The 26,900-nt window shown below is 36.4% G+C and overlaps 1 protein-coding gene across 1 annotated transcript in view; it reads left to right on the top strand.

The window, feature by feature from the left end:
- LOC115222299 overlaps positions 1-26,900 on the top strand; it is a 41,964-nt gene that overhangs the window by 6,430 nt on the left and 8,634 nt on the right. Inside the window, exons 2-8 of the mRNA XM_036511422.1 lie at positions 3,475-3,654; positions 12,367-12,431; positions 14,162-14,251; positions 15,639-15,848; positions 19,999-20,105; positions 22,684-22,804; positions 24,604-24,826. Coding sequence (XP_036367315.1) covers positions 12,392-12,431; positions 14,162-14,251; positions 15,639-15,848; positions 19,999-20,105; positions 22,684-22,804; positions 24,604-24,826 — 791 coding nt within the window. The 5' untranslated portion in view covers positions 3,475-3,654; positions 12,367-12,391. The remainder of the gene's footprint in view (positions 1-3,474; positions 3,655-12,366; positions 12,432-14,161; positions 14,252-15,638; positions 15,849-19,998; positions 20,106-22,683; positions 22,805-24,603; positions 24,827-26,900) is intronic.

The raw sequence follows: 26,900 nt of genomic DNA, 5'->3' as shown, positions 1-26,900 counted from the left end.
TGGAGAGTTGTGAAATGTGGTTCTGAAGGAGAGTATTGAGGAGAACATGGACAGAAAAGGTGTCTAATGAAAAATTGATGACCCAGGCTGCGGTAAATAGGAAACTGCTTCATGAGATAAGAGATATGCAATGGAGATTTCCTGGTCGTATGATGAAGAAAGAGAGCCTGGAGAATTTAGCGACGACCAGAAAGATTGAAGGGGAAAGAAGCAGAGGAAGGAGTAGGATGATATGGATGTCAAGCTTGACAAAATGTTTGGGAGAAAGAGGCATTAAACATCAGGAAGTGGAACTGTTACAGAAAGCAAGGAACAGAGAATTGTGGCAAGGCATGATTGCCTATGTCCTATATTCTGGACATGGTAGCTAAAACACAAAAGAAAAATATATTATTATGTATCAATGTAAAATGAAATTAATGTAACAGTATATGCATGTTTTAAAAGGCTAGCATGATTCCTCTGATGTTTCACCTCTGACACATTTTAGATCAAGTCAGTTATCAAGCAATTACAACTCATAATCATTTCTTAGTATTATTGTTATGAAAGTACCCATCCTTTCCTTCCTTCCTTCCTGATCCACAATCTATATTCTCCCTTATAATCACCTTCTAGTACCTTGAGAGTGCGCTCTGGCACCTTGCCGCTACCATCTGTGGTTAGCATTAGGAAGAGCATCGCTCTGTAGAAACAATGTCAACTGGGGCCTGATGTGACTCTGCAGCTCATCAAGATCTGTCAAACCATCCAACCCATACCGTCATGGAAAATAGATATTAGATGATTTTGATAGTCCCAGGTCAATCCTTAATTCAGCAATCTTATGGTTAAAAGTTTTTCCAGTTGTGACTGTCTTTTTGTATATCAAAGACTACATTAGCCAGTGTATCCTGACTTTTCTTTTCAAGGTAATAGGGTGAGGATTGAATGAATTTAGTTAGGATTTCTAGCAAGGTGGTTGACTAGATAGAGGCTTTTATGCAATTAGTTATCAAAATTGATTGTGAACATACAAACTGGCCTTCATCATAGGAATATATAAATGGTTCTGGAATAAGCTATCTAATGACTACTAGAGTACTAATTTAAAAGAACAAAATTTGTTAAATGTTTCAATTAGACCAGTAAGAAAAATAGAAATCTGAACTGTTTCTGATAGTTATTCAAAATGTTATTTGAATGTTTCATAGGATATGACAGTTCATGAAAAAGACATCCCAGGTGTGTCTGGAGGTATAGAACATGCATCAATAATCTAGCAGGTAATCCATAGAGCTAGAGCAAAGCAACAGGAACTTAATGTCATTTGGCTTGATCTGGCCCTGTGGATCAGTCTCATGCAAGATGACCCAGCTGGCTCCTGAGGTATATCATACCTCAAACACAATCAACGAATTGCTGAAAAAGTACTTCCATGACTTCTGACTGTGATCCTTCAGAAAGGATTTCCTGGCAGATTGACTCAATTTGGAAGTAGCCATAGCAATATACTGTCATTTCTCAAATACTGTTCATACTTGCTGTAGAATTCATCATGAAAGCAGCAGTAAGTGGTATAGATCAAGCAGACCTTGGAGATGACTATCAAATGCTCCTTCTAAAAACGGTCCTTTCTACAGAAGATGAAATATGTCAAATACTGAAGTGGTTAGACAAGCAGGTCACCTGACCTAGGATGAATTTCAAATCAAAGAATTGCAGAGCCTCTCACTACAGAAAGGGAGAGTAACTGGTATGGTCATGTTCACTGTAGCCAACTAACCCATTCCAACAGTGGCAGAAGAACCAGTCTATAGCCTTGAAAGGTGGTATGGTGATTCCCTGAATGATACAAGAAAAGGGAAATGTATCAATGCAAATGGCTGAGGAAAGCTTGCAGGCAATAGATCTATGTGGCCTCACTGACAAATACATCAGATACCTGCAGTGTGTGCTGATCATACTGCTCTTCTGGCCTCTGCCCATATACACTATTACCACTAGCATAGTGGAAATGATAGAAGCCAAGATTAACAAATATACAAGGAAATGATCTGGTGTAGTGTTAGTCTCTCTGTCACTAAGCAAAGCTGAAACTACCCCTAAACCTCATTGTGCAGGAGTACAAGACTGAAAAGCAAGGTTCCTATGTATGCTTGAGGACTCGGGATACAATGTTAAGGCAAGCTGAAAACTGGAAGTTAAAGAGGCAAAGGAAAGCTTCAAAATTACAGAAATAAGTGGATGTGTGCAACCTTGTAGGCAACAACTAGGCTTAAAATAATGGTTGTCAAAGCAGAAAGTAAAACAAAAATATACATGATAATGCAGGAAATGGAGAAAAGAATGGCAAAAGAATTCTGAAAGCAGCCCAGCAGGGCCAACAAGGATGATAGACATTGTGGGAGAGTGCATTCCGAAGAAGTCTCAGCCGGATTGACATGGCATGTGGTTCCTTTTAGGATCAGCTTTGCCCTTAGATCTGTATATGACCTTCTGTCTTTGAATACAAACCTAGTAAAATGGTAGAAATCAGGTGTTCATGCATACCTGTTCTGTTAAAGCAAATAGTGGAATATTTGCTGATCTCATTCAAAGCAACAATAGCCCAAGCGAAACACACAGATTTGCACTGTAACAGGAAAGACTATGCTAGCAGAAGCTCCACCAAAGTTCTGCACATCACATGGAAAAAATTTATGGCTTGAAACAGTTGTGCCAACTGGATAATGCTGGTGGAGTCTACAGGATGGAGTGGATAACTGGGTGTGTTCAGCAGACCTTTCAAAAAAATGAATAAGTCAACAAGAGGTTGTTTGAGATCAGATACTGTACTCCACTTTCCTCAAAACAAGTGATTCTCACTGAACTCATAGAAGCACTTTAACCAACAACTTGAAATAATCTGATTGAGAGCAAACTGGTTTGTGGGCGAATCTTCTTATGATTGCATGAAACAGCTCTCAGTATCTGGGGAAAATAAAACCAGAGCCCAAAAAGCAATGGCAAAATCAATCATAAAGAATTCTAACTGGATCTGGTCAAGGAGTAACTTACATACAACTAGCATCAAAAACAAGGTGATTACAACATTCAAGGTATCTTTGGAGTACCTGATTATTTAGATGCTGGTGAGAAAATAAACAGTTGCACTAATGTAACAGTTGAGGGGCGTGGAATTTATTATACTTGATAATAAGAAAGAACAAAAACTTTCTACATATTAAGTTGTTCTAATGATGCACTCCTGTTTATATTTTACATTTCCTGTTGTATTTGTAAATATTGTACACTGTTATTTACATCTCTGACACTTATTTAATTAATGCAACTCTTGTTTACCTCCTTTCCTTATTAATAATGTTCATATCATTCTGTTTCACAGTGGTAGCCAATGCAAAATAATATCTAGATAACCTTAACATGGACTTTATGTAGGAAAACAATTAAAAATTTTGTTTCAAAAAATCTATTTCTTTTGATGTATTACAGCCTGTACTTTCCCAATTGGTATCATGGAGAATTCTATTCATATGAAGAGGGGAAAAATAAAATCACTCAAATTAATGCAAACAATTGGGGTGATTATACCTGTGAAGACATTCAGACTTTTAGTGAAACCATCAATAAAGCTATAAATGCCAGCAATGCAATCATTTTAGTGAAAGCAAAGTAAGTCATTTTTATTTATGATTTTGAAATCAACTTTTAATGTTTCTTAATTACAATCTAATGATGGCCTTATCACACTTAACTAATCAGAGAGATAGACACTTTTATTTCCACCAAAGAAATTTGTTAGTGTTCTGTTTTACTTGTGTCTGTGTGTGTCAGTCAAGGCCATGGTTAACTATGGCTATTGTGATAAATCTTTCTATAGTTGATAAAGGCTTCCCTTACATCAGATGCTAGTCTATCCCAAGGTTAATCCCAGTTGCAGATGTTACTCATTTTCAGCCAAGTCTTTGGAACAATGTGAAATGAAGTGCTTTGTTCAAGAGCTTCACATAGTCTGCTACAGAAAACAAACCCATTATTTTACAATCATGAGGCCAACACCTTGGACATTTTTTTTTCATTTGTTGGGCCTAGAGGAAGGAGTTAGTGCCCATGTCCTTTGCAGACCCTCTGAAATGGTGAGATCAATGCTGTTAATGGTTCACTTAACCTGTTGCAGGTTAGCACCTGCAGGAGAGGCAGAAGCAGGTTTAAAAACGATTTATTTCATATATATATATATATATATAGATAGATAGACAGATAAATATGACAGGCTTCTTTCAGTTACTGTCTACTAAATGTGCTCATATGGCTTCAATCAACCTATGACTATAGCCCTGGTTAAAAATGCGCAGACATGCGCTCAGGCTTAGGCACTGCTGGTTTTACCTGAATGGTGAGCAGGTGTGGTGTCCGTTCATCAATCTGTTATTTCCACAGTTCACATCATTTACCAAACTGGACCCATGGATCAAGTGTAAACCGAGGTTGGACGTGTGGCATGTAGAGTGCCATCAGGCACTCACGCTTCTTCCCCAGTTGGGCAATGCCAGTGGCGGGGGTACTACCTCATTCTTCTATAGAGAGTTAGTAGAGTCCAAGTGTGATGATGTCCTGGAAGAAACCCTAGGCTTCGACGATCAACTGGCCAACCTGTTCCAAAGAACATTCAGGCCGGGGCCTATGGATAATTACCAAAAGTCCCTGACCTGGCAATGTTACAAAGGAGCTTTACCGGTTCGAGATAAGCTCTCTAGACATAGGTGTGCACCTTCACCGGTTTGTGCAAGATGCAAGCAGGACAGTGAAACTGTCCTGCATGCGATTGTTCAGTGCCCCAAGGTGACTGGACTCTGGGCTTATGTTGAACACCTGCTATCACATTTGAGAAGAGTACAACTGTTGAGTGAATCTGTAATCAAGATCGATCCACCGCCCTCCCTCAATAGGGAGGAGCAAGCTTGTTTTCTCTCGGTAGTTGCTGTTGCGAAAGAGGTAGTATGGAAGATGTGAGTGAAAGGAATTGTAGCAGGCATGTTCATCTCCAGTCTCGAGCTAATCAACTTTTTCGTTTTCCACATGAAACGGAAAATAAGGCTGGAGAAGAAATACCCGTCGCAAAGTGTGTTTCGTAAAAGATGGAAGTCTGCAGCAAGTATGTTGTGAGTGAAAGAACCTGTCTAAACAAGAACCAAAAAAGGACAAAGCAACGTCTTCAGTGTGAGTATGTGGTTTGTGGGGTCGACCGCACCCTCCGCTTCATTTTTGGTAAATCCCTCATTCTCATTTAATTGTATATATTTTAAGTGCTTGTTTATTCATACGTTTCGTCTCATTCGTTACCCTGACCCTTGTATCGTTCCCTCTTTTTCTCAATCTCATGGTTGATAAAGAAATTGACTATAGCTCTGCCCAATGTACCAAGACCATGTAAATGGTAAGAATCAAACAGCAATAAATTATAACTATTAAAGAAACCTATCTTGCTAAGCCCTGCTCTATAACAGTCCTCTTACTTCTGACTAGCTTAGGTAGAACATGCTGAGGCCTTCATCCTTCAGTGAACTGAATATAGGTAATCTAATTCAATCCAATGCAGAATAAGAATAAACATTTTATTCAGTTTTTTTTTTTTATATTTTAAATAAGAAACATCTCATTTTGTTTTATTTAAAGAGAAGAAATATGTTTTATTTTGTATCAATGTCTTTCAATGCATTTTTTATATTAATGTCTACCTTGCACTTTTTCAGAATGAAAAATATTTTTTTTTTTTTACAATGAACTTTGGCTCAACTTATTCAATATCAACTTTACTGAAATCATTTTAATTGAAGTGTTCAAATTTATATTTAAATCTTAGCTAGAAATAACATTATAAACATGAAAGATAGTTAAGATTTTAATATGTAAGAAGTTATCCTTTATTAAATTTATAACAGTAAACATAGGGTTTCAAATTTTTCCACAAGGGCAGCAATTTTGGAGGAGGGGATGAGTCAATTGCATCAATCCCTGGAAATCTTTTGTGAAGGATCACAGTCCAAAGCCACGGAAGTACTTTTTCAGCAATTCTTTGATGGTGATTGAGGTATGATATACCTCAGGAACCAGCTGAGTCATTTTGTGTGGGTCTGATCCATAGGTATTTGCCAGATGAAGGCCAAATGACATTAAGACCCCGTTACTTTGTTCCAGCTCTATGGATTACCTACCAAATCATTGATGCATGCTCTATACATCCAGACACCCCTGAGATGTCTTTTTCCAGTTCAACAGGTGCTTATTTTATCAACCCTGAAAGGATTAAAGGTGAAGTCAACCATGGCGGAATTTGAACTCAGAACGTAGCGATGGATGAAATACCGCTAAGCATTTTGTTATAGCAGTAAATATAATGATAACAATAATAATGAATTAACTTTATACAGTGCTCAGATGCACTGTAACTCATCAGAAAAAAAGTAGTCAAAACTGCATGAACATTACATTGAATATACACAGGAAGTGAACAGTGAATAAGTAAAAAAAAAGGGGGGGGGGAATCAGGGGTACTGTTGGTGAATTTCAGGAAGCATGGAAGTTTTCAAGGATGTAGTGTCCTGACAACTAACAACTGATGTGGATAGTTTATTCAATGCTTTAGCAATTCTGAACATGAAAAAATGTTTCCTATAGTCATGTCACTAGTGTAATGAAGATATACTTTGGTTGATTTAAGAGATGAATGGACAAGAAGTTTGTGTGAAATTCCTAATATAAAATATTTATCCTTAACAAAGCAATTTGTTGTTACAGCAAATGACAGGAAAGAATATATTTAAAATAAGCGAATCAGTTTAGTAGTCTGTAGATGCTGTTGTTTCCCAACAAGGACAGTAGCTATGAGTGATGTACATGCTAGTAGTAGATGATCACTGTCATCATCACAATCTCATATATTGTTTGTCCTCAAAAATGCTTGTTTGCAACTGCCCGGAAGTTATTGCAGCCACACTGATATGTCACCAGGGAAACCATTTACAAAAGCCAACCATGCCACCTTTTTTTAATCCCTCACTAGTAAAACCAGATAGCATGGCCAGTCTCCAAACCTCCGCTGCATACAAGTCCAGGTGTTCCCTTGTCTACCTGACCTTTCCTAGCTTGGCGAATGTCGCATACAATCCTTCCATAAAGGCTTCCTTTAGGTGTAGCTCAATCTTCTCTGTGTCCAATTGGTCCATTTCATCATTTTCAAGGTACAGTGCCAAAGCGTTTCCCTCCAGATACAGAGCCATGAGACCTGCTACATCTTTGATGCTTTGCAGTTGGGCCACAACCTTGATCTTAATGGAGCCAGGTGATCACATCTCCATTACCACAGGAAGGTCTGATGGCATCACTGCTGATCCTTATTTTTACTGCCATCTTGTGGAAGGGGACAACAACAAAGAATATATATAATATATATATATATATATATATTTCGTTTTTGAATTTGGTTTGCAAGATTCTTTATATGAGTTCGTGTGTTGAAGCATATTCTGTTGTGTCTGGGGAGAGTCATTCTCTTTTGGTGCCTTATAATTTCCCCAATGTTAAATAAGAAATATACATAGTAGATATCATATGCCCATATCCACAGTTTACACAGATAGAGTAGAATAGTTAGTGGGCTTTTATGTAGACAGATGAATGTATGTGTGGGTGTATGTGTGTGTATATATATATATATATATCTTATTATAAAAGGCAGATTTTATCTGCCTCCCTTTGTCTCTTATAGAAATCTACAATATAGGATTTCTTCAATTACAATTTACCTAGCATTTTTAAGAGTAGAATACATCGGGTCGTGCCAGGTACAGTTTTTCAAATTTCACCCCCAATTAAGCAAAATTTCGAGAAAACTCACATTGTGGTGTGTAAGTGAAGTGCTTTTCTTAGTGTGGGCTACAGCACACACACACACACAAACGGAGCGAACTGCTTCACTTATGCTATCACCCTAATTTCTCCTCCTTTCTCTTTGCAAGTGTGCAACGATTAAAGTGAAAGTATTTATATAAAACGGATGAACTGCTTCACTCATGCTATCAACATAATTTCTCATACTTTCTCTTTGCAAGTGTACCTTAAACCACTACTCAAAAAAAAAAACACAGCAAACAGAAACAAATAAATACATAACGATTTACTCCTCACACAATTTCTTCAATTAGAGTTTACCTATGATTTTTCAAAGTACTTCCATTCGGTCATGGCATACAAAATTTCTTTCAATTTCACCCCCATTTCAGAAAAAATTCGAGAAAACTAAATATTTTACCATTTCACTCTTTCATTCTGCATATTACTCCCACTTCCTCTTTACACACATAGACACGCAAATATATAAATAAAATTGTAAGCTAACGTGTGTGTGTGAGGGTGCATGTGTGTGCGCATGTGTGTGAGTGTGTGACAGGGATGAGCCAGTCAGACTGGTCATCCTTTTTGCTACAAGATCACCTATGGTCTTATATGCTACACCACTGGTTTTCAGTTCATATTAATCAAATTAATATTCACAACAAGAAGGACTATTCATTATAATACATCAGTTCCACACACTTACCCTGGTTCCATTTCGGACAACTGCACAAACATTTGCCATTTCACACATGTATGTAAACAAATTCCTTTCTTAAAAATTTCAATTCATTTTCTTTTTCAATTCATACAAAGTTTTTTAGGACGAATATAAGATCTAAAGTATATCCAAGTAGCAGAAAGATCGCCCAAAAGTGTATATAGATATTTAAATGTATTTACATATTCATCTATGCACACATGTATGTATAACATGTGTGTATATATTTCCATAGTATCAAGTCATTCACATTTTTAGGACGAAAATAAGATCTAAAGTTATCTCTAAGAAACAGAAAGATCTCCCAAAAGTGTATATAGATATTTAAATGTATTTATATATTCATCTATACACACATGTATGTATAATGTGCGTGTATATATTTCCATAGAGGTAACCATTCAATCCATACAAAGTTTTTTAGGACGAAAATCTTTATATATAAAAGAAAGGTTGTGTGTCTGTCTACTCCGATTTAGATTCCTAACTACTCCCACATTTTGCGATGCAGTTTAACCAAAACCGGGTATCTTATAGTCGTGATTCATATCGACCCCTTCTGGGTATTAGCGCGCGTCTACGATGAGTCTACGATTTTACAAATAATTTACCATCATTTTTTTCCATTTTAATGCATATTTTTTTAATAAAGGGAAGTAACTCTCAAACTTCACACCAATATGCGTGCTCATATGCGACGTAATATCACATCAGCAGCATTTCCTCACACCCTCCTTGCACTTGGCGAAGGCAAAATACCAGGGGATGAAAATGGTAATATTGCCATCGATTCCATTTGTACCATTGTTAAGACGCCTTCTGATCTCAGAGATGCAGTGTTCCCAGATCTACAAGCTAATTATCAGAATATGGATTGGATTGGCAAAAAGGCTACACTGGCCCCGAGGAATAAAACTGTTCACCATATTAATGATGAAATGCTAAAACTCATTCCTGGGGAAGTCTATATATATCAGTCTATCGATACAACTCCTGACCCAGAGGACGTCATCAACTATCCAATAGAGGTACTCAGTTCCTTTGAGCACCCCGGACTACCACCACACTTTCTCAAACTTAAAGTTGGTGCCCCTATAATGCTCATCAGAAATTTGGTTCCCCCAAAACAATGCAATGGCACACGTTTGATCGTTAAGTCCTTATCTCCCACCGTAAACTTATATCAATATTTGCCTGAATAATCATCATAATTCAGTGCAATCATTAACAGTACTTTCAAGCAATTCAGCCCCGAACAACGCCGGGCAATTCTGCTAGTATATATATAAACGGCAAAATGTCTGCGTGTGTATCCTTTATACAAATCCACAATTTTTCAGTTAGAGGGCTTGCACTTTCTATGGTCATTCAAAACCATCCAAGGGTGGTCGTGCACATCTTTATATTTCCCCAGTCACCCCGCAAAGCCATTAAAAAATCAATAGAAGTGACTTTTTTGTGAATTTTCTATCCAAAACCCAATCAAAATGCCTGAAACATGATGCGCCAATTGAATGCCAGCTAACTGTATGTGATTGGTTGGAGATTTGGACAGTACTTGTGTGTATGTGCGCACGCATGCAGCTGTATATACATGCACTAGCACTATGACCCGTCGACGCCGGGTCATAGTGCTAGTATATATATATATATATATATATATATATATATATATATATATATATATATAGGATCTTTACCGTTTGACCTACAGATTTAAAAAATAATTTTTTGTAACTAAACACTTTCAAACTTGAGACACTGGTAGAATGTGTCATATAAAACATCTTTTACTCTTAGCATTTTTGAGAAAAACTTACATTTACGAAGTTATTTCATGTTAAAGTTTTTGTATTTCGGTAATTTCAACCAAACAATGACGTGTATTCAGCTGAATAAAATTACTGCCGTTGTTTGTCAACAACAACTATCGGTGGTGTATTTTTCGTTTGTCACTGTTATTTATGACCTCGTTCGTGCCTTTGTACTGGATTTAAGGTTTTAGGGTTAGGGTTTTAGGATTAAGGATGTCATAAATAACAGTGACAAATGAAATGTACACTGCTGGAAGTTCTTGTTGACAAACAACAGCAGTAATTTTATTCAGCTGAATACACGTCATTGATTGGTTGAAATTACTGAAATACGACTACTTTAACACGAAATAACTTTGTGAATATAAGTTTTTCTCAAAAATGCTAAGAGTAAAAGATGTTTTATTTGACACATTCTACCAATGTCCAAAGTTTGAAAGTGTTTAGTTACAAAAAATTATTTTTTAAATCTGTAGGTCAAAAGGTAAACATCCTATATATATGTAGATGTATGTGTGTGTGTGTATGAATATATATATGTATATGCACATGTATGTAAGCATATGAATATGAAAGTAAACAGATCAGCATACAGATGGATAGTTACAAACAAGCACACATATGCAAATGAAAACTGAAACACATGACCATATATACACACACACACTTTACTTCACACATCCGCACATATGGAGACACACATCCACATATATGGTGATGCACATCCATACATACAAACACGGTACATAGTTGCAAAACACACACATACTCAGACATGCACACACAAGGAGACAGGTACACACCCACATATATACAAACACACATGCACATACATAAAAACACACAAACGCAGACATGCAAACACATGAATATGCAGAATACATACAAATGTACGCACGTAAATATGCACACACATACATACATACATGCATGCCTATATAGGCACACACACACACACACACACACATTCAGGCACACAAACAAACAAAAAGAAATGCAGTGTGAGTAATGGACAGAGTCAAAACTATTGAAAAGGTTGCAAGATGCAACGAAAATTTTAGGAAAATAAAAAAGAAATAAGTGGAAATTTTACCAGTGTGTGTGTTAAATTATAAGGCACCAAAAGAGAATGACTCACCCCAGACACAACAGTATATATATATATAGCATGGCAGAGGGATGTTAAACAACAACAATGATGATGATGATATACAAGTGCTGCAATAGCTTGTAGTATGAGGGAACTGTAATGTGAAGAACAAAATACGTTTTGCCTACCTCTCATTGTCAGCTGTCCAGCTGGGTTTAATCCGAGATGCGCTCTACCCATCTGACCTACCACTAGAACCTACTGTTAATACCCTTTCTAACTCGCACATCTACTCATGTTCATCCACTATAACTGCCTGATACAAAAGAGGCCCATGCTGGTCCTACTTCCCTTATTTCCCTCTTCCTTTTCCGGTAGGGCCTCTCAGCCATTGGCATTGCTCCCCTTTCCTTCTAGTTCACCTCATCCTCGCAGCAACAGCAGGATTTAATGAGTTAAACATCAGCTGGATCTATTGACTCAAGTGGTCAGTTCTTTGCTGAGGTCATCAGTTCTTGACAGCATTCTGCTTCTGTTATGGTTTTTTTTTTCTTAACTATGAATACAGTGATTTGGGTTTGATTCCTAAATAGTGAGTTAGTGTTTGGTATGTTGCTAGATATTCCAGCTGCAAGTTACTTCACAAATGTTTCATTATTCTTGATTATTCTGAGAATTAAATTACAAAGGCTGAATATATTCTTATTAAGAATATAGTCACAGAAAGGTTTAAAATATTGCACTTTATTGTTTGGACCAGTGTTTCAATAGTTAGCAAATTCATTCAATACACTTGAAATATTTTGAAATCATTCAATTTTTTTCTTAAGTACTTATAATCACTATCCTATTGTTTTATTTTATAGGAATTGTTACAGCTGTATATATGTCATGTACAGAACAGTCAATATACTTCAATACAAAGTTACCTGTAAGTTGCTAAAAATCTCTTTTAAACTTTTATGGTACAAAATGTATTAACATTCTGGCCAGCATCATAATTTGGATAAATTAAGGGGTGATGTAGTGAACGCTATATGCAAAAAGTCGTGATTAAAATTTCCCTCTTGGTTGGAGAAAGTCCTCCAAACTGCGACTTACTATTTTAAAAAAGTACACATTGGTTAATGTAATCCATTATTCCTGAAAGAAACATGACATGATCATGGCTTAGATGCATTTGATCAGAGGCTGACTCAGTCAGGCTGGTGTGGTACTAAACAATTATGAGTAAAAATACATTCAATATTTACATAAATACAAAATGCTATTTACAGTGCAGACCATGTTAAAGTCAGCTATTTTGCCTGGACAACATTGCTTTCCAGATCTCATGTTAGAATAGAAATTTATATCTAACAGCCAACTTTGTCAAAATCCATCTGTTCACTCAAGGGATTCTGTCTTCCCCCAAAAAGAGTGTATGTCAAGTATCCATACTGGATAATATCAACAAGAATTATATAAAGCTTATCACAAACTTTCTAAGAGTGGCAGCACCTTACACCACTAGGTCAAGGAACAGGAAAATTCCACATCTTTATCTCCTATGAAACTCGGATAGAACATTGTCAATAGAACCATCCCTTATATCATCAGATCACAAAATTATGGGTTGTACCCAACAGAAAAATTCCAACTATCAAAGCAATCTGCAGTCGGCAAAAGGGACCGATAGAATAAGTACTGGGCTTACAAAGAATAAGTCCCGGGGTCGATTTGCTCGACTAAAGGCGGTGCTCTAGTATTAACTTACACACACACACATGTGCTGTATGTGTAAAGGTAAACTGATTGTTGAGGAAATTGCTGATAAACAAGCCCATTAAGTAAGAATACCTTCTGGTATTTAATAAAGAAGCCAAGAAAGGAGCTGCTATATAGTTGCTTGATCTGCTAGAAATAGTACTAAATCTTCCCCAAGCTGCATTCCTACCATCATTGGACAATGTAATTTGGAGTCCACTATTCCTAAAAGAAAAATGGAATGATCATAATTTAGATTCATTTGATTGGAGTTCTACTCCACCAAACCAACATGGAGTTGAATAACAGCATTCAAATATTCCCACCCAACCCAGTCACATTTTAGGAGCCTATTCCTCCTAATCTACTCAGACTAACAAAAAGGCACATACATTCATAAACAGAAGAGACATGTGGTGAGTTCATCTTAACAGCTTTTGTTGTGTCATGGCCTGCTGATAAAGGAAGAGAATGGGCACAACGGAGAAAAAGTTTTATGCCCACACATCATCTATTCCTGTTAGAATACCAGCATGCTAGAGTACTGAATTAGTGAATCACAATTACTCTGTTCTATAGCCCACTTATGCTTGACCAGTGGAGATGGGAGGGGGGCACATAATAGCAACTACCAGGTAGTTGTGATTTGGATGTAAGTGAATACAACATCTTGTTCTTGGGTTCATTTAACTGAATATAACTGTGTAGTTATGGTTTTGAGTATCAGAATACAACTGTTTGTTTATGATTTAGAATAATAATATTGAAGTCTATTTCTGGTTTGGAATAGCTAAGTATTGAAGTTTAGTCTTGGTCAGCAATTGTTTAATACTGATTCAGAATGCTTTGATATGAAAATTTATTACTGGTTTGGAGTAATTAACTGCTACAGTTTATCCTGTCTTTCTTTTTCAGCTTGCACTCCCTCAGTTATTAAGATTGGAGATAGTGCTTTCTGTGAAATAAAAATGCCACAATTAGCATCACAGTTAACGACTATGTACTGTAAGTTTTATTCTTTTTTGTTGATACTTCTAAAAACACACTTTATGAGGATTATTGTTTAAAGCTGTATTTAAATTTTTAGTTTATCCTATTTCTTTTGAAATATTTTTATTATATGCTTTGGTTGAATCAAAAAACTTGTACGTGAAATTTAAGAAAATATCAAATATCAAATAAGAGAACCATCCGAATGTGGCCGTTGCCAGCGCCGCCCCGACTGGCCTCCGTGCCAGTGGCACGTAAAAAGCACCATCCGATCGTGGCCGTTTGCCAGCCTCGTCTGGCACGTAAAAAGCACCCACTACACTCATGGAGAGGTTGGCGTTAGGAAGGGCATCCAGCCATAGAAACATTGCCAGATCAGACTGGGCCTGGTGCAGCCTCCTGGCTTCCCAGACCCCAGTTGAACCGTCCAACCCATGCCAGCATTGAAAGCGGATGCTAAACGCTGATGATGATGATCAACTATCCTAAAAATTTCCAGTTTATTTTGTGAAATTTTCTGTTATATTTTCATTGTGGTCATAACCATTTTAATGTCCATTTGTCCATGTTGGCATAGATTTGATAGATCTACTATACAGCTGATTGCCACTGTTTGTGGCATTCACTATTCACAGATGTGAGCTCACTATTTCTTTTAAAGACTTTATTAGGTATTTTGTGTCACGAGTACCTGACATTCTCAGCACACAAACATCTATCATCCAATGGTGTTACATATTCATGCTAGCACTGTTGTGTCTCCTACATACAGCTACATTTGTGCTCCACATTTCATAATTTATTCCAGTTTGTCAGAACATATAGATAGAATGAAGTTTTCTAGAGAAGACCTTCTGCCATGCGTAACACCTTGGGAGACTTCCCTATCAATTGATGCATTATAGTCCCATATTCTATTCTCTTCCAGTTTTTGAGTAGTGCCTCAGTGAACAAAAGATTTTGAGAGGCCATGGTCACTGAGATATTGCTAAGCTACTTACAATGTAAGCAGAAACTCATGAGATCTGGTTGTCACTTCCTACTACTACTAACAAAAGTACATCAAAAGATGTCGCACAGTGTCCAGTACCATGATGTTGTTGATTGAAAATATTGTGTTTACCGGAGGTTTGTACTGTCTGTCAAGTCACAACAAGGACCGCAGACAGACAATCTTTGGATTGTAGTCACTTATTGAGTTTCTGACACACGGCATATATTTATCTCTTTTTCAAATAAAATCTTGTGATATTATAAATGAATTTGTAGATATATGACATTATGCAGAATAACTAAAATTATTGAAATTTAGATACAATGAAATAAGAAAACTTTTCATTTCTTTGTGAGTGTCTTTTTATCATTTAAAATTTTAAACTTATTTTTAACTTATTTTTGACAGTATTAAAACCCAAAAAGGTTAGTTGCAAAACTACATTTGAAGGAATGTACCATTTCACTTATGAAAAAGAAGAAGGTGCTGGTGGTATTTGCAGTTCACCGAAGAATATAATTAAAGCTTGCCAAGAACCTGGTTCAGCCTATGTTGATAATCAGGTTTTTCTCATGAGCTATGGGAGATGTCAGGACAATATCTACACAGAAGATAAACGTAAATATCATTAATGATTTAGTTCAGCCCATATTAAGGAAGTTGAAAAATATAAAGTCAGTAAAATGCTACACTGGATGCTTTAGTGTAATCTTGTTATTTAGTCATTCAGTATCCTTAAGCCAAGTTTTACTGTATTTTTCATCCCTTCTGGTGAGATAAGAAAGGCATTATTTCGTTTTGGGATTTGGTTTGCAAGATTCTTTATATGAGTTCGTGTGTTGAATCATATTCTGTTGTGTCTGGGGAGAGTCATTTTCTTTTTGTGTCTTATAATTTAACACACCCACCAGTAAAATTTCCACTTATTTCTTATTTTTATTTTCCTAAAATTTTCGTTGCATCTTGCAACCTTTTCAATAGTCTTGAGTCAAGAAATAAGTGGAAATTTTACCGGTGAATGTGTTAAGTTATAAAGCAGAAAAAGAGAATGACTTTCCCCAGGCACAAAAGAAAGACATTATGAATTCAAGTAATATATTAAAGTCAGATTTAATCAACTTTTGTGTCTCCTACAAGATTTATCTCCTGACCAATCTTCAAAGTAATGCATGTATACTTATGTATTACACAACTAGAAAACAGAAGAAATAGATACAGGGTTACAAAATTTAGGGCAATAACTCAATAAATTTAGTACATCATTAATCACTATGTGGTACATTCAAGATTAAATATCAATATATAGATATTTAATCTTGATCAATTAAGAGCAATTAGCATATAAATATTTAAGATCTTTTTAGAGTATACAGCAAAATTGTCTTTAAATTTCAAGCTTACATATCAAGAATTCAGTGTGTGCATATTTTGTTGCTGAGAAAGATGTTCTTATAAAATGTTTATATGCATAAACTATTGAAAATTAGAGAAGACATTGTGCTTATATAAAGAAATTGATAATTTATTTTTCAAATTTTATTGTCAGTCTTTCATTGCATTAGGATTTGAAATTTGCATCTTCATCACCATTTTAACATCTACTTTTCTTGGGTCAGGCAAGAGTATGTTGGAGGAGTTGTTTTGAAAATCAGATGCCCTTCCTGTTACCAACCTCCAGTTGTTCAAGTGAGGTAATAATCTCACAGTCTTTAAACAACCAACAACCCAGCCATGTTTACAAGGAGAACAGGAAACAAATGACACCAATGGAATGAAAATTTTGCTCACAAAGATCCATACAACACATCAAGGCATGTCAAGAAGCCTTGGGCATGCTTTTGTGGTGGACTCCAAGCAAATAACACTGTTAGGGAATCTGTTTTTTACAATCAAAGAAAAGAAGCCATACATAGACAAGGAAATATGAACACACACACACACACACACATGCACATGCACACACACGCGCGCGCACACACACACACACACACACATACATACATATATATATATATATACAAAAGGCTTCTTTCAATTTCTGTCTACCAAACCCACTCACAAGGCTTTGGTAGGTCCAGGGCTATGGCAGAAGACACTTTTGCAAGGTGTCACATAGAGGGTACATAAAGGCATGTGGTTTAGTGGTTAGGGTATTCGGCTCACAATCATAAGGTCGTGAGTTCAATTCCAGGTGATGCATTGTGTCCTTGAGCAATACACTTTATTTCACATTGCTCCAGTCAACAGAGCTTTCAAAAATGAGTAGTACCTGTATTTCAAAGGGCTGGCCTTGTCACACTGAATCTCCCTGAGAACTACATGCAATGTGCATGTGTCTGTGGAATGCTCAGCCACTTGCATGTTAATTTTCTGGAGCAGACTGTTCTGTTGATCAGATCAATTGGAACCCTTGATGTCGTAGCCGTTAGAGTGCCAGTACATATGTGTCTTATTAATTTCTTTAATAGACTTCATGTATTATTTTTACTTGTTAGAGAAAATGCGTATAGTAGTTTACTTTAACAGCAGTATATTATTGGTACTTATATTACCAATCTGTTAGTGATAGAAGGCAAAGTCAAATCTGACAACACTTGAACTCAGAATTATTAAGTAACATTTATCCTAACTTCCTATTGCCCTCTTAACAATCCTTTCTATTCTAGGCACAAGGCCTGAAATTTTGGGGAGGGGGCAAGTTGATTACATTGACACCAGTGTTCAACTGTTACTTATTTTATTAACCCTGAAAGGATAAAAGGCAAAGACAAACTTGGTGGAATTTGAACTCAGATCGTGAAGATGGATGAAAAACCACTAAGCATTTTGTCTGAGTGCTAACAATTCTGCCAGCTGGCCATCTTATTATTGCCCTCTTATCAACAATAGATAAACATAATCCCATTTACAATGCTCCTGAAATATTCTATCGTAATTTTTTTACCACTTAACCCTTTCGCATTCAGATCACTCTCTCAAATGTAATGCTTATTTATTGATATTGTTTTGAATTAATCTTGCATTATCTTGTAGCTTTGAGATTTTCATGATGTAGTTGCTTACTTATAGAAGTACATTGTAGGATAGGTATGAGAGGTTGGATCTTACTGGTTTGAACATAAAACAGATAGAATATTTAGGCCATTTATGGCCAGTTTGAATGCTAAAGGATTAAATAACACTTTTCTTAGCAAGAGAAAATTGAATATATCATCATCATCATAATTTAACATCCAGTTTTCCATTCTTGCATGGGTCAGACACAGAATTTGTTGTCTTTCCTGTCTCCAGTCTTCACCTGTTTCCTAGCAAGGTAATATTTTATCATGCTAGATATGGATTGTATGACAATTATTCTCATTTACAATCATCACATGTTGTCAAGACAACAGTACACACAAACACACACACACATATACATATATGACAGGCCTCTTTCAGTTGCAATCTACCAAGTCCACTTGCAAGGCTTTGGCTGGCATGGGACTATGTTAGAAAACACTTTGCCAAGGTGCGATGCAGTGGGATTGAACTTAAGACTTTATGGTTGGGAAGCAAGCTTCTTAACTATACATCCAAGCCTTTGCCTGTTGAAAATTTTCTATAGGAGTATACTAAATAAAGTCATTCCAGTTGATAATTGTAGCAAAGATGTGGATTTTTCTTCACAGGCTACCCAAAGAGTGATTCAGCTTCTTCAATATATTGGTTAAACCAGCCATATCCAGTCCAAATATTCTAGCTGCTTTATATTCAAACCAGCCAGATCTCAACTCTCACATCTATCCTACAATGTCATTCTAAAAATAAAGCAATCATTGAAATCTCAAAGCTATGAGATAATGCATGATCAATTCAAAACAATGTGAACAAATAAGCAATACGTTTGACAGTAATCTAGATGCTAATGAGTTAAACGAGAGGGAAATGAATATATCTCCTAATATAATAATGAGTATAGTGTTTATATATATATATATTTGTTCAAAATCAGAGTAGAAGTAGGAGAAAGAGTAGTATAAATGAAGGGAGAAGAAAGAAAATAGTAATTCAGTGAAGGAGAAGTAGTGAGAGTGAGAGAAAGTAATAGCAATGGAGAAAGGAAGAGGTGAAAAAATAAATCAGCGTTTCAACTCTGTGTGAGTGTATGTAAAGGGAGGTATGTGAATGTTTGTGTGTGTGCATGCGTGCAATGGAAATGGGATGGTGAACGTTCAACACTGAAAAGAAAATCAACAGTGTTTTAATGCTGTTTGAGTATGTGTGTGTGTGTGTACAAGGGAAGTATGTGAATGTTTGTATCTGTGGTTATTATGTACTTTATGTTATACCTTATTTATATATAAAATACTACAATTAGCCCTCATTTTTGATGGCACAGGGGTCAGCTAGTTAAAAACTAAAATTGGCAGAGATGAGTTGGTAACTAAGAAATGTTGGGTGTAAATAAACTGCTGAGTATTTTCCAGGTGAGTTAATAAAGGTCTGGTAGGGTAATTAATGAGTCAATTATGCTATTAAAGTTACTTACATAACTCTGCTCACCTTAGTTGACATAATCACAAGTTATATTGCAAATTTAGGTTTAAATGATTAACAGCTAATTGTTCTATTGTAAAACTAATTTCTTCAACAAAAACCATCCTGCTTATTTTAGTATTTAATAAAAAAAAAAATGGTAAAATTAGATAAATTCTCGTGTTTTTTTTTTTCCAATTGCTTAATTTTTTCCCTTATTATACATAATAAAATTATTTATCTATTTCAGAGATTCGTTACCAGTGCATGGGAAGTTGGGTTAATGATGAAGGCTACTTACTTGCTGGAATTTCTAATGTTGTTGCAAATGAGGAAAGAGAAAGATTCAAATGTCTGGTAAAAACAAATATCTTTTCTTGAACTGAAGACACCCCCACCCCCCACAAAAAAAAAAAAAGAAACACCACATACTTTTTCATTCTGTTTCAGACTTCATGTTCTTTGAACTATTTATTCAATCATTTCTTCTGATTCAATTTACAAATGTCTAGAAAGTCAGAGGTATTGATAATAGCACTGTACTTGAGATATTCAGGAAACAAGGCGAGAAAGAGAGGGCAGGGGAGGGATCATTGATTTACCATTATATAACAGTAGGCTTTTGCCTGCAGATTGTTCTCTTTGTAGAAGAGAGGATTTGAACTCAATGCTTCAAGCTAATAAAATACATATCATTTGAAATGTTGCTGATACCTAAAACACCACAATTCCTCCTGAAACCACGTAAGTGACATTGTACAGTAAATAGGATAGAAGAGGAGTATCAGAGTCATGTAAGGACAACACAGATCTAATGCCATCCCTAGATACCCTTGTAGCATGGTACAATGAAGAGGAGATATCCATTGCTATCCTTAGTGTCCCTGGCAGTATAATATAGTGAACAAAAGAGGATGAAAGAGAGATAAGAGGGTGGGTCAAAGAGATGAAGGAAGCAGCATGTGTAAATGTAATTGGAATATATCGGAGAGAGACCCAAATGTAGTTATATACATCACTGTAAATTACCAGTTATCTTGTAACTAACTTACTCTGGAATCTGGTAGGGATATGGTTTCATGTTGATGAATTTCAAAGTGATGTAACTACCCTATTTGTTTTAGGCAAACTGGCCTAGATTCTAGGTCCCTTAAATTCTGAAACTAAAAAAATATTTAAATGAAATTTTATTGCTGTACTGAAAAAGGTGCAAGCTCTCTTAGTATCTCATTGGTAATTTCATGTTGGAAGCTTTGGCAAACCAAAAGCAGACATCTGAAAGTAACTACAGTAGTGTAAAGAAGTATAGGATTTATCAATCATTGTCTCAGAAAATAGGAAATCAAGTGGTGGAATGATTGGTTATGCTTTCATACCAATGGATAGAGAAATATTCAACTAATTACAAACCTTTTGTAAGAATCTCCTTTGAATATTTACGTTGCCCATTGGGCAAAACATTACAGTCTTCCTATATGAACCAGCAACAGAGATGTGACTGCCTTCATTTGGCCCTCAACTCCGATGGAGTTGTAGAGCTGATGCTGTTGTTACATATGGCATATTTTGAGCAGTTTAAACCTGACAAAACCCACCCATCTCTAGGTCTGAATGCAACCAATTTTCCCCAGAGATGAACTGTGTGAAAGCTGCTTTCCAAATGTCAATCACTTTACAGGGTGGACTGAACGCTTTTTACATGGCACCTACTCTGGGAGGGTCACAAAGTAACTCACAAGACAAAGAACTTTTGAGAGGTGGAGTATTGTGCTGGATGATGAGAGGTTTGAGTGTAATAGAGGGACAGAAACAGGTGTCTTTCTGTAGTGGAGATACATAGCTACCACAGTCAGAGGGAGGGTGTGAGAATGCAAGAGAGACAGCAAGGGTGACAGAGATGGTGGTGATGTGCAAGGGTGCTTACTCTCAAGGTACAGGGATGAGAATATGGAATGGGATGATAGAATGTTGCCAGGGGAACATGAATAGGGAGTTCACATGAATGCAAAGGGCAAAGAGGAAAATGCAGTGACTGGTGAAACCTGGATATATAGAAGATGGAGGAGACAACAGGATAGCCAGTAATACTGTGGGCAGGGCTGTGAGGATAGGATTGGGGCGGGAGAGATAAGCATGGAAAAGAGGAGATATAGTTTGGTTTATTGGGGTAGGGTGTGAAAAATTTTCTTGAGATAGTATTTAAATATCCATGTTTTATCATTCACCAAATCCTTTGTGAGCCGCTCTCCGGCTATCTATCTGCGGCTTTATATAGCTATGGTAAGACCTCACCTGGAATTTGCATCACCAGTCTGGAACCCCTATCTTGCCCAGGACATCAATCGTCTGGAAGCTGTTCAGCGACGTGCAACCAAAAGAATACCCTCCATCAGGCATTTGCCATATCCTGAATGCCTTACTTCCCTGGGCATGGACACATTGAAACTCCGACGTCTGGCAGCTGACTTGGCAGACACCCATAAAATTATCAACCATCGCACAAACAATAACTCTGAGCACCTCTTCAAACTCCACCCATCTAACACCCGTGGACATATTTACAAAGTAAGAAAACAGCACAGCTCCCATGACTTCAGGAAACATTTTTTCACGCTGAGAGTTGCTGAAGCGTGGAACAAACTGCCGGCATCGGTTGTTAGTTGTCGGAGCACTGCATCCTTCAAAACTTCCATGCTTTCTGAGATTCGCCAACACTACACTTGATACACACACAAGCATGTTCACTTTCCAGACATTTGTACATTACTGCATGTACTTTATATGCACTTTCTGACAAGTTGTGGTGCACCTGAGCACTGTATACAATAATTTCAGTATTATTATTATTATAACCCATGAAAATTTAAAGTTTTTGCATAATTATTTTAATCATTTTATTCCAAGTTTTATTATTATTTTTTAAATATAATTTTAGCTCACCAATAAAGATCAGAATCCAAGAGAAAATAAAAGAAAATGGGTGAAATCTCGTTTCTCTGAATGTAGAACGTTAAAGAATATTTACAGTGGACATGAACGTTTGGAATTGGTACCTAGTAAGTGAACTTTAAGAATTTCATTGAGAAACTTTAATAGAAACACTTCTATGTAGTGAGTAGGGAGTTTTAAATTTTTGTGCCCTAACGATAATTAATATTGTGGAGAAATGCTTTAAATTTACCAAACTATACCTCAACAAATTGTTCTGTGATGCTCATATTACCATTATTTAACAGTGAGTCAACTAAATATGTATATTCAACAAGAGCCAGATCTCAAGTAATCCAGTAATCATGTTGGAAGTAGAATTGTTTTAAATTTTCCAAAAAAAGGATATTTCAAAATAACTTGGAGACAGGACAAGAGAACAGCAGATGGGTCGCCAACAAGGCAACACATGCAGGCATGCACAAACTCACATTCATGTATATGTATACAAACATGTACACTCCCCATGCAAGTATACATAAACATCATCATCATCATCGTTTAATGTCCGTTGTCCATGCTAGCATGGATTGGATGGTTCAACTGGGGTCTGGGAAGCCAGGGGCTGCACCAGGCTCCAGTCAGATCTGGCAGTGTTTCTACAGCTGGATGCCCTTCCTAACGCCAACCACTCCATGAGTGTAGTGGGTGATTTTTACATGCCCCCTGCGCAGGTGCCAGACAAGGCTGGCAATGGCCACGATCGGATGGTGCTTTTTACATGCCATATATATATATATATATACATACATACATCCACAGCTGATATATAGAGACACCAATGTTTGTTATATACTTTTTTACTTGTTTCAGTCATTTGACTGTGGCCATGCTGAAGCACTGCCTTTAGTCAAGCAAATCAACCCCAGGACTTATTCTTTGTAAGCCTAGTACTTATTCTATCAGTCTCTTTTGCCGAACTGCTAAGCATCGGTTGTCAAGCGATGTTGGCGGGACAAACACACACACACATATATACGACAGGCTTCTTTCAGTTTCCGTCTACCAAATCTACTCACAGAGCTTTGGTTGGCCTGGAGCTACAGTAGAAGACACTTGCCCAAGGTGTCACGCAGTGGGACTGAACCCGTAACCATGTAGTTGGTAAGCATGCTACTTACCACACAGCCACTCTTATGCCTATATGTAAACATACTCATAAATATATATATATATATTTAGTGAGGGAAGAAATGGAGCTGAACGAAGATTTTACAAAATTCCTTTATATATATATATATATATATATATAATATATATATATATAGATATATAGATATATATCTGGCTAAATAGCCAGATAACCGAAGAGATGTCGTGGATTCCCACTTCGGCATCTGAAACTCAGAGTTTTATCTTGACTATCGAGTAATGTAACATATTATTGTATAGATAATTTCCTCTATTTACATAATATTGAGGTCTCTTTCTTTCTTTTGTTATCTTACCGTTTTATCAATATATATATATATTATATATATATATATATATATTATATATATATATATATATATATAGATATATACATACATACATATATACATACATACTGCACACATACACACACGCACATACTTGCATCCATACAACTGCCTTTTTTTCATTTTCTGCCCACTAGATACACTCAGAAGACTTTAGTCAGCCTAGGGTTGCAGTAGAAAACACTTGTCCAAGATGTCTTCTACTATATTGGGGCTGAACCCAAACCCATGCAGTTAGGAAGCATGCTTCTTATCTACACAGCCATGCCTACACCTGTATGTGTGTGTGTGTGTGTGTGCATGTACACACACACACACACACACTCTCTCTCTCTCCCTCAAGCTGCATATTATTTATTAATTTTCTCATTCTTGTGTCTTTTCAGTGCCTCCAGCTACCAAGTTAGTGCAACCATCTTGTAACTTACCCAGGAATCTGACAGGAACATGGTTTCACGTTGCTGAATTTCAAAGTGATGTGAAAATTAATGACACTCACATTTACTTTAAGACTCACATTGACAAGTTCACTTATGAAGAACAGTATTACTCATGTCAACAAACTCTTGGCACTAGATATTTGATGTCAAAAATTGTCGTTGGAAAATGGTGAGTAGCTTTCAATTTGTTATTCTACCCCATATTACTTCATTTGAAGTTGTAAGCTACTCTGCTCCATACAAATTGTAAAATAATCATGAATATTGCTGTGCCGGTGGCATGTAAAAAGCACCATCCAAACGTGGCTGATGCCAGCGCCACCTTGACTGGCACCTGTGTCGGTGGCACATAAAGCACCCACTACACTCATGGAGTGGTTGGCGTTAGGAAGGGCATCCAGCTGTAGAAACTCTGCCAGATCAGAATGGAGCCTGGTGCTTAATTGCCCCTTGGCCTTTCTATAACTACATTTGAATTTCATAATGTAAAATTTTTTTGTTACTGGGAAACAAGGAAGATATGAGTTCTAAGTATCAGTTGTTAAGAAACAAATTGAGTGATGTATTAGGATCATCATCATCTGTTTTAATATTCATTTTTCCATGCTTGCATCGGTCAGAGAGAATTTGTCATAAATTTTCTGTGGCCAGATGCACTTTCTGTCACCAGCCCTCACCTGTTTCCAAGCAAGGTAACATTTCTTATGGCTAGACATGTTTTCTCAGAATATTGGAAATAAATGACGCTGCTTGTAGGACAGTGACATTCATTTACAATTATCACACACTGTCAAAGCAAGGAGACATTAACACACACACACACACAATATACTCACACAAAATGGGCTTTTCTCAATTTGTCCAAGGTACCATGCAGTGGGACTGAACCCAGAGCTATGTGGTTGGGAAGCAAACTCTGTACCACACAGCCACACCTGTACCTATTAGGATACACAGAAAATGAAGTTTGTAATCATCACTATCTGCAGCGGTCATAAACATTGCAACATGACATGAAGAAGCTTGTTTCACAATCATGTGGTTCCATGTTTGACCCACATTGAATGATACCATGGCTTAATGTCTTCTACTGTAGAGTTGTCAGGGAAATTGTGCAGAAACTATTAACCCTTTCATTACCAACTCGGCTGAAACCAGCTCTGGCTCTGAGTACAAATGTCTTGTTTTCATAAGTTTTGAATTAAAATCTTCCACCAAACCTTAGACACAATTTATGTTCCTAACACTAGCTTAATGATAACTAAGTTATTTTAATAAATTCTTTGTTATATTTAAAGTAATTGAAAGAAACACAGAGCATCTCAACAGAAATACAGTAACAAAAGGGTTAAGAAGAGCACCAAATGGACTGTACTTAAACCTTAGTGACAGTCTTTATCCTTTACTCTTCTAATATATAAAATAGAGATGTGTGCATATTCACTTTTCATGTGAAAACGGTTTCACCAATTGCTTCCATACTTCTGATGTATGAATAATTCCACCTTGGACATATTATAGGCTGTTCATTTAATTATTTTTATTAAAAATAGAAAATACATTTCTTTTTATATTCATTCACATCTTTGAAAGTTTTAAAAATATTGACTTCCAGTTTTCTAGCATCAGTGATGTAACATATATCTTTATGTATACCTCTCTATCCATCTCCCTCTATCTATCTCTATCTCTCTGTAACATATCTCTCTATCTATATCTCTTGTTTTCACTTGCATTTTTCAGACGCTATTCTTTTTCACTTTTAATTTTCTTACGCCATTGTTTAACTTCAATGTTATTGTTTTCAATGTAAGTCTAAGCTTTCTATCGCTGTTTACAAACAAACAACAAATTACTAACAGAAAGCAGTTCATAATTACTGATGTAAGTAATTTCATAATTTACTAACAGAAGAGTCTTCCTAAACTTCATTTCAATCCATACGGCTTTGTGTTTCTCTGTTGTTGACGGTTTCTTTCTGGTTACTTCGATACTAGCTCTTTGATTCACTGAGTGATAAATTTCACTTCAACCAGTAGAATACTTTATTTTCCATTGTCGGAATACGACCGTACATTAGGAGGTTTTTGGTGACAAGGTCTCCTCTTGTACACCGCACGGTCGCATCCTAACAAAATATAATAAGAGAAGCCATGTTACATGGATATATTATACAGTGCCAAAGGAAATGAATGAAAAATGACAAGCCGTTCTATTGTTTGAGAGAGGAGATAGACTTTATT

Source organism: Octopus sinensis, linkage group LG19 (genome assembly GCF_006345805.1).
Source record: "Octopus sinensis linkage group LG19, ASM634580v1, whole genome shotgun sequence".
NCBI classification, from domain to species: Eukaryota; Metazoa; Mollusca; class Cephalopoda; order Octopoda; family Octopodidae; genus Octopus; species Octopus sinensis.
This window is presented reverse-complemented; position numbering and strand designations above follow the sequence as displayed.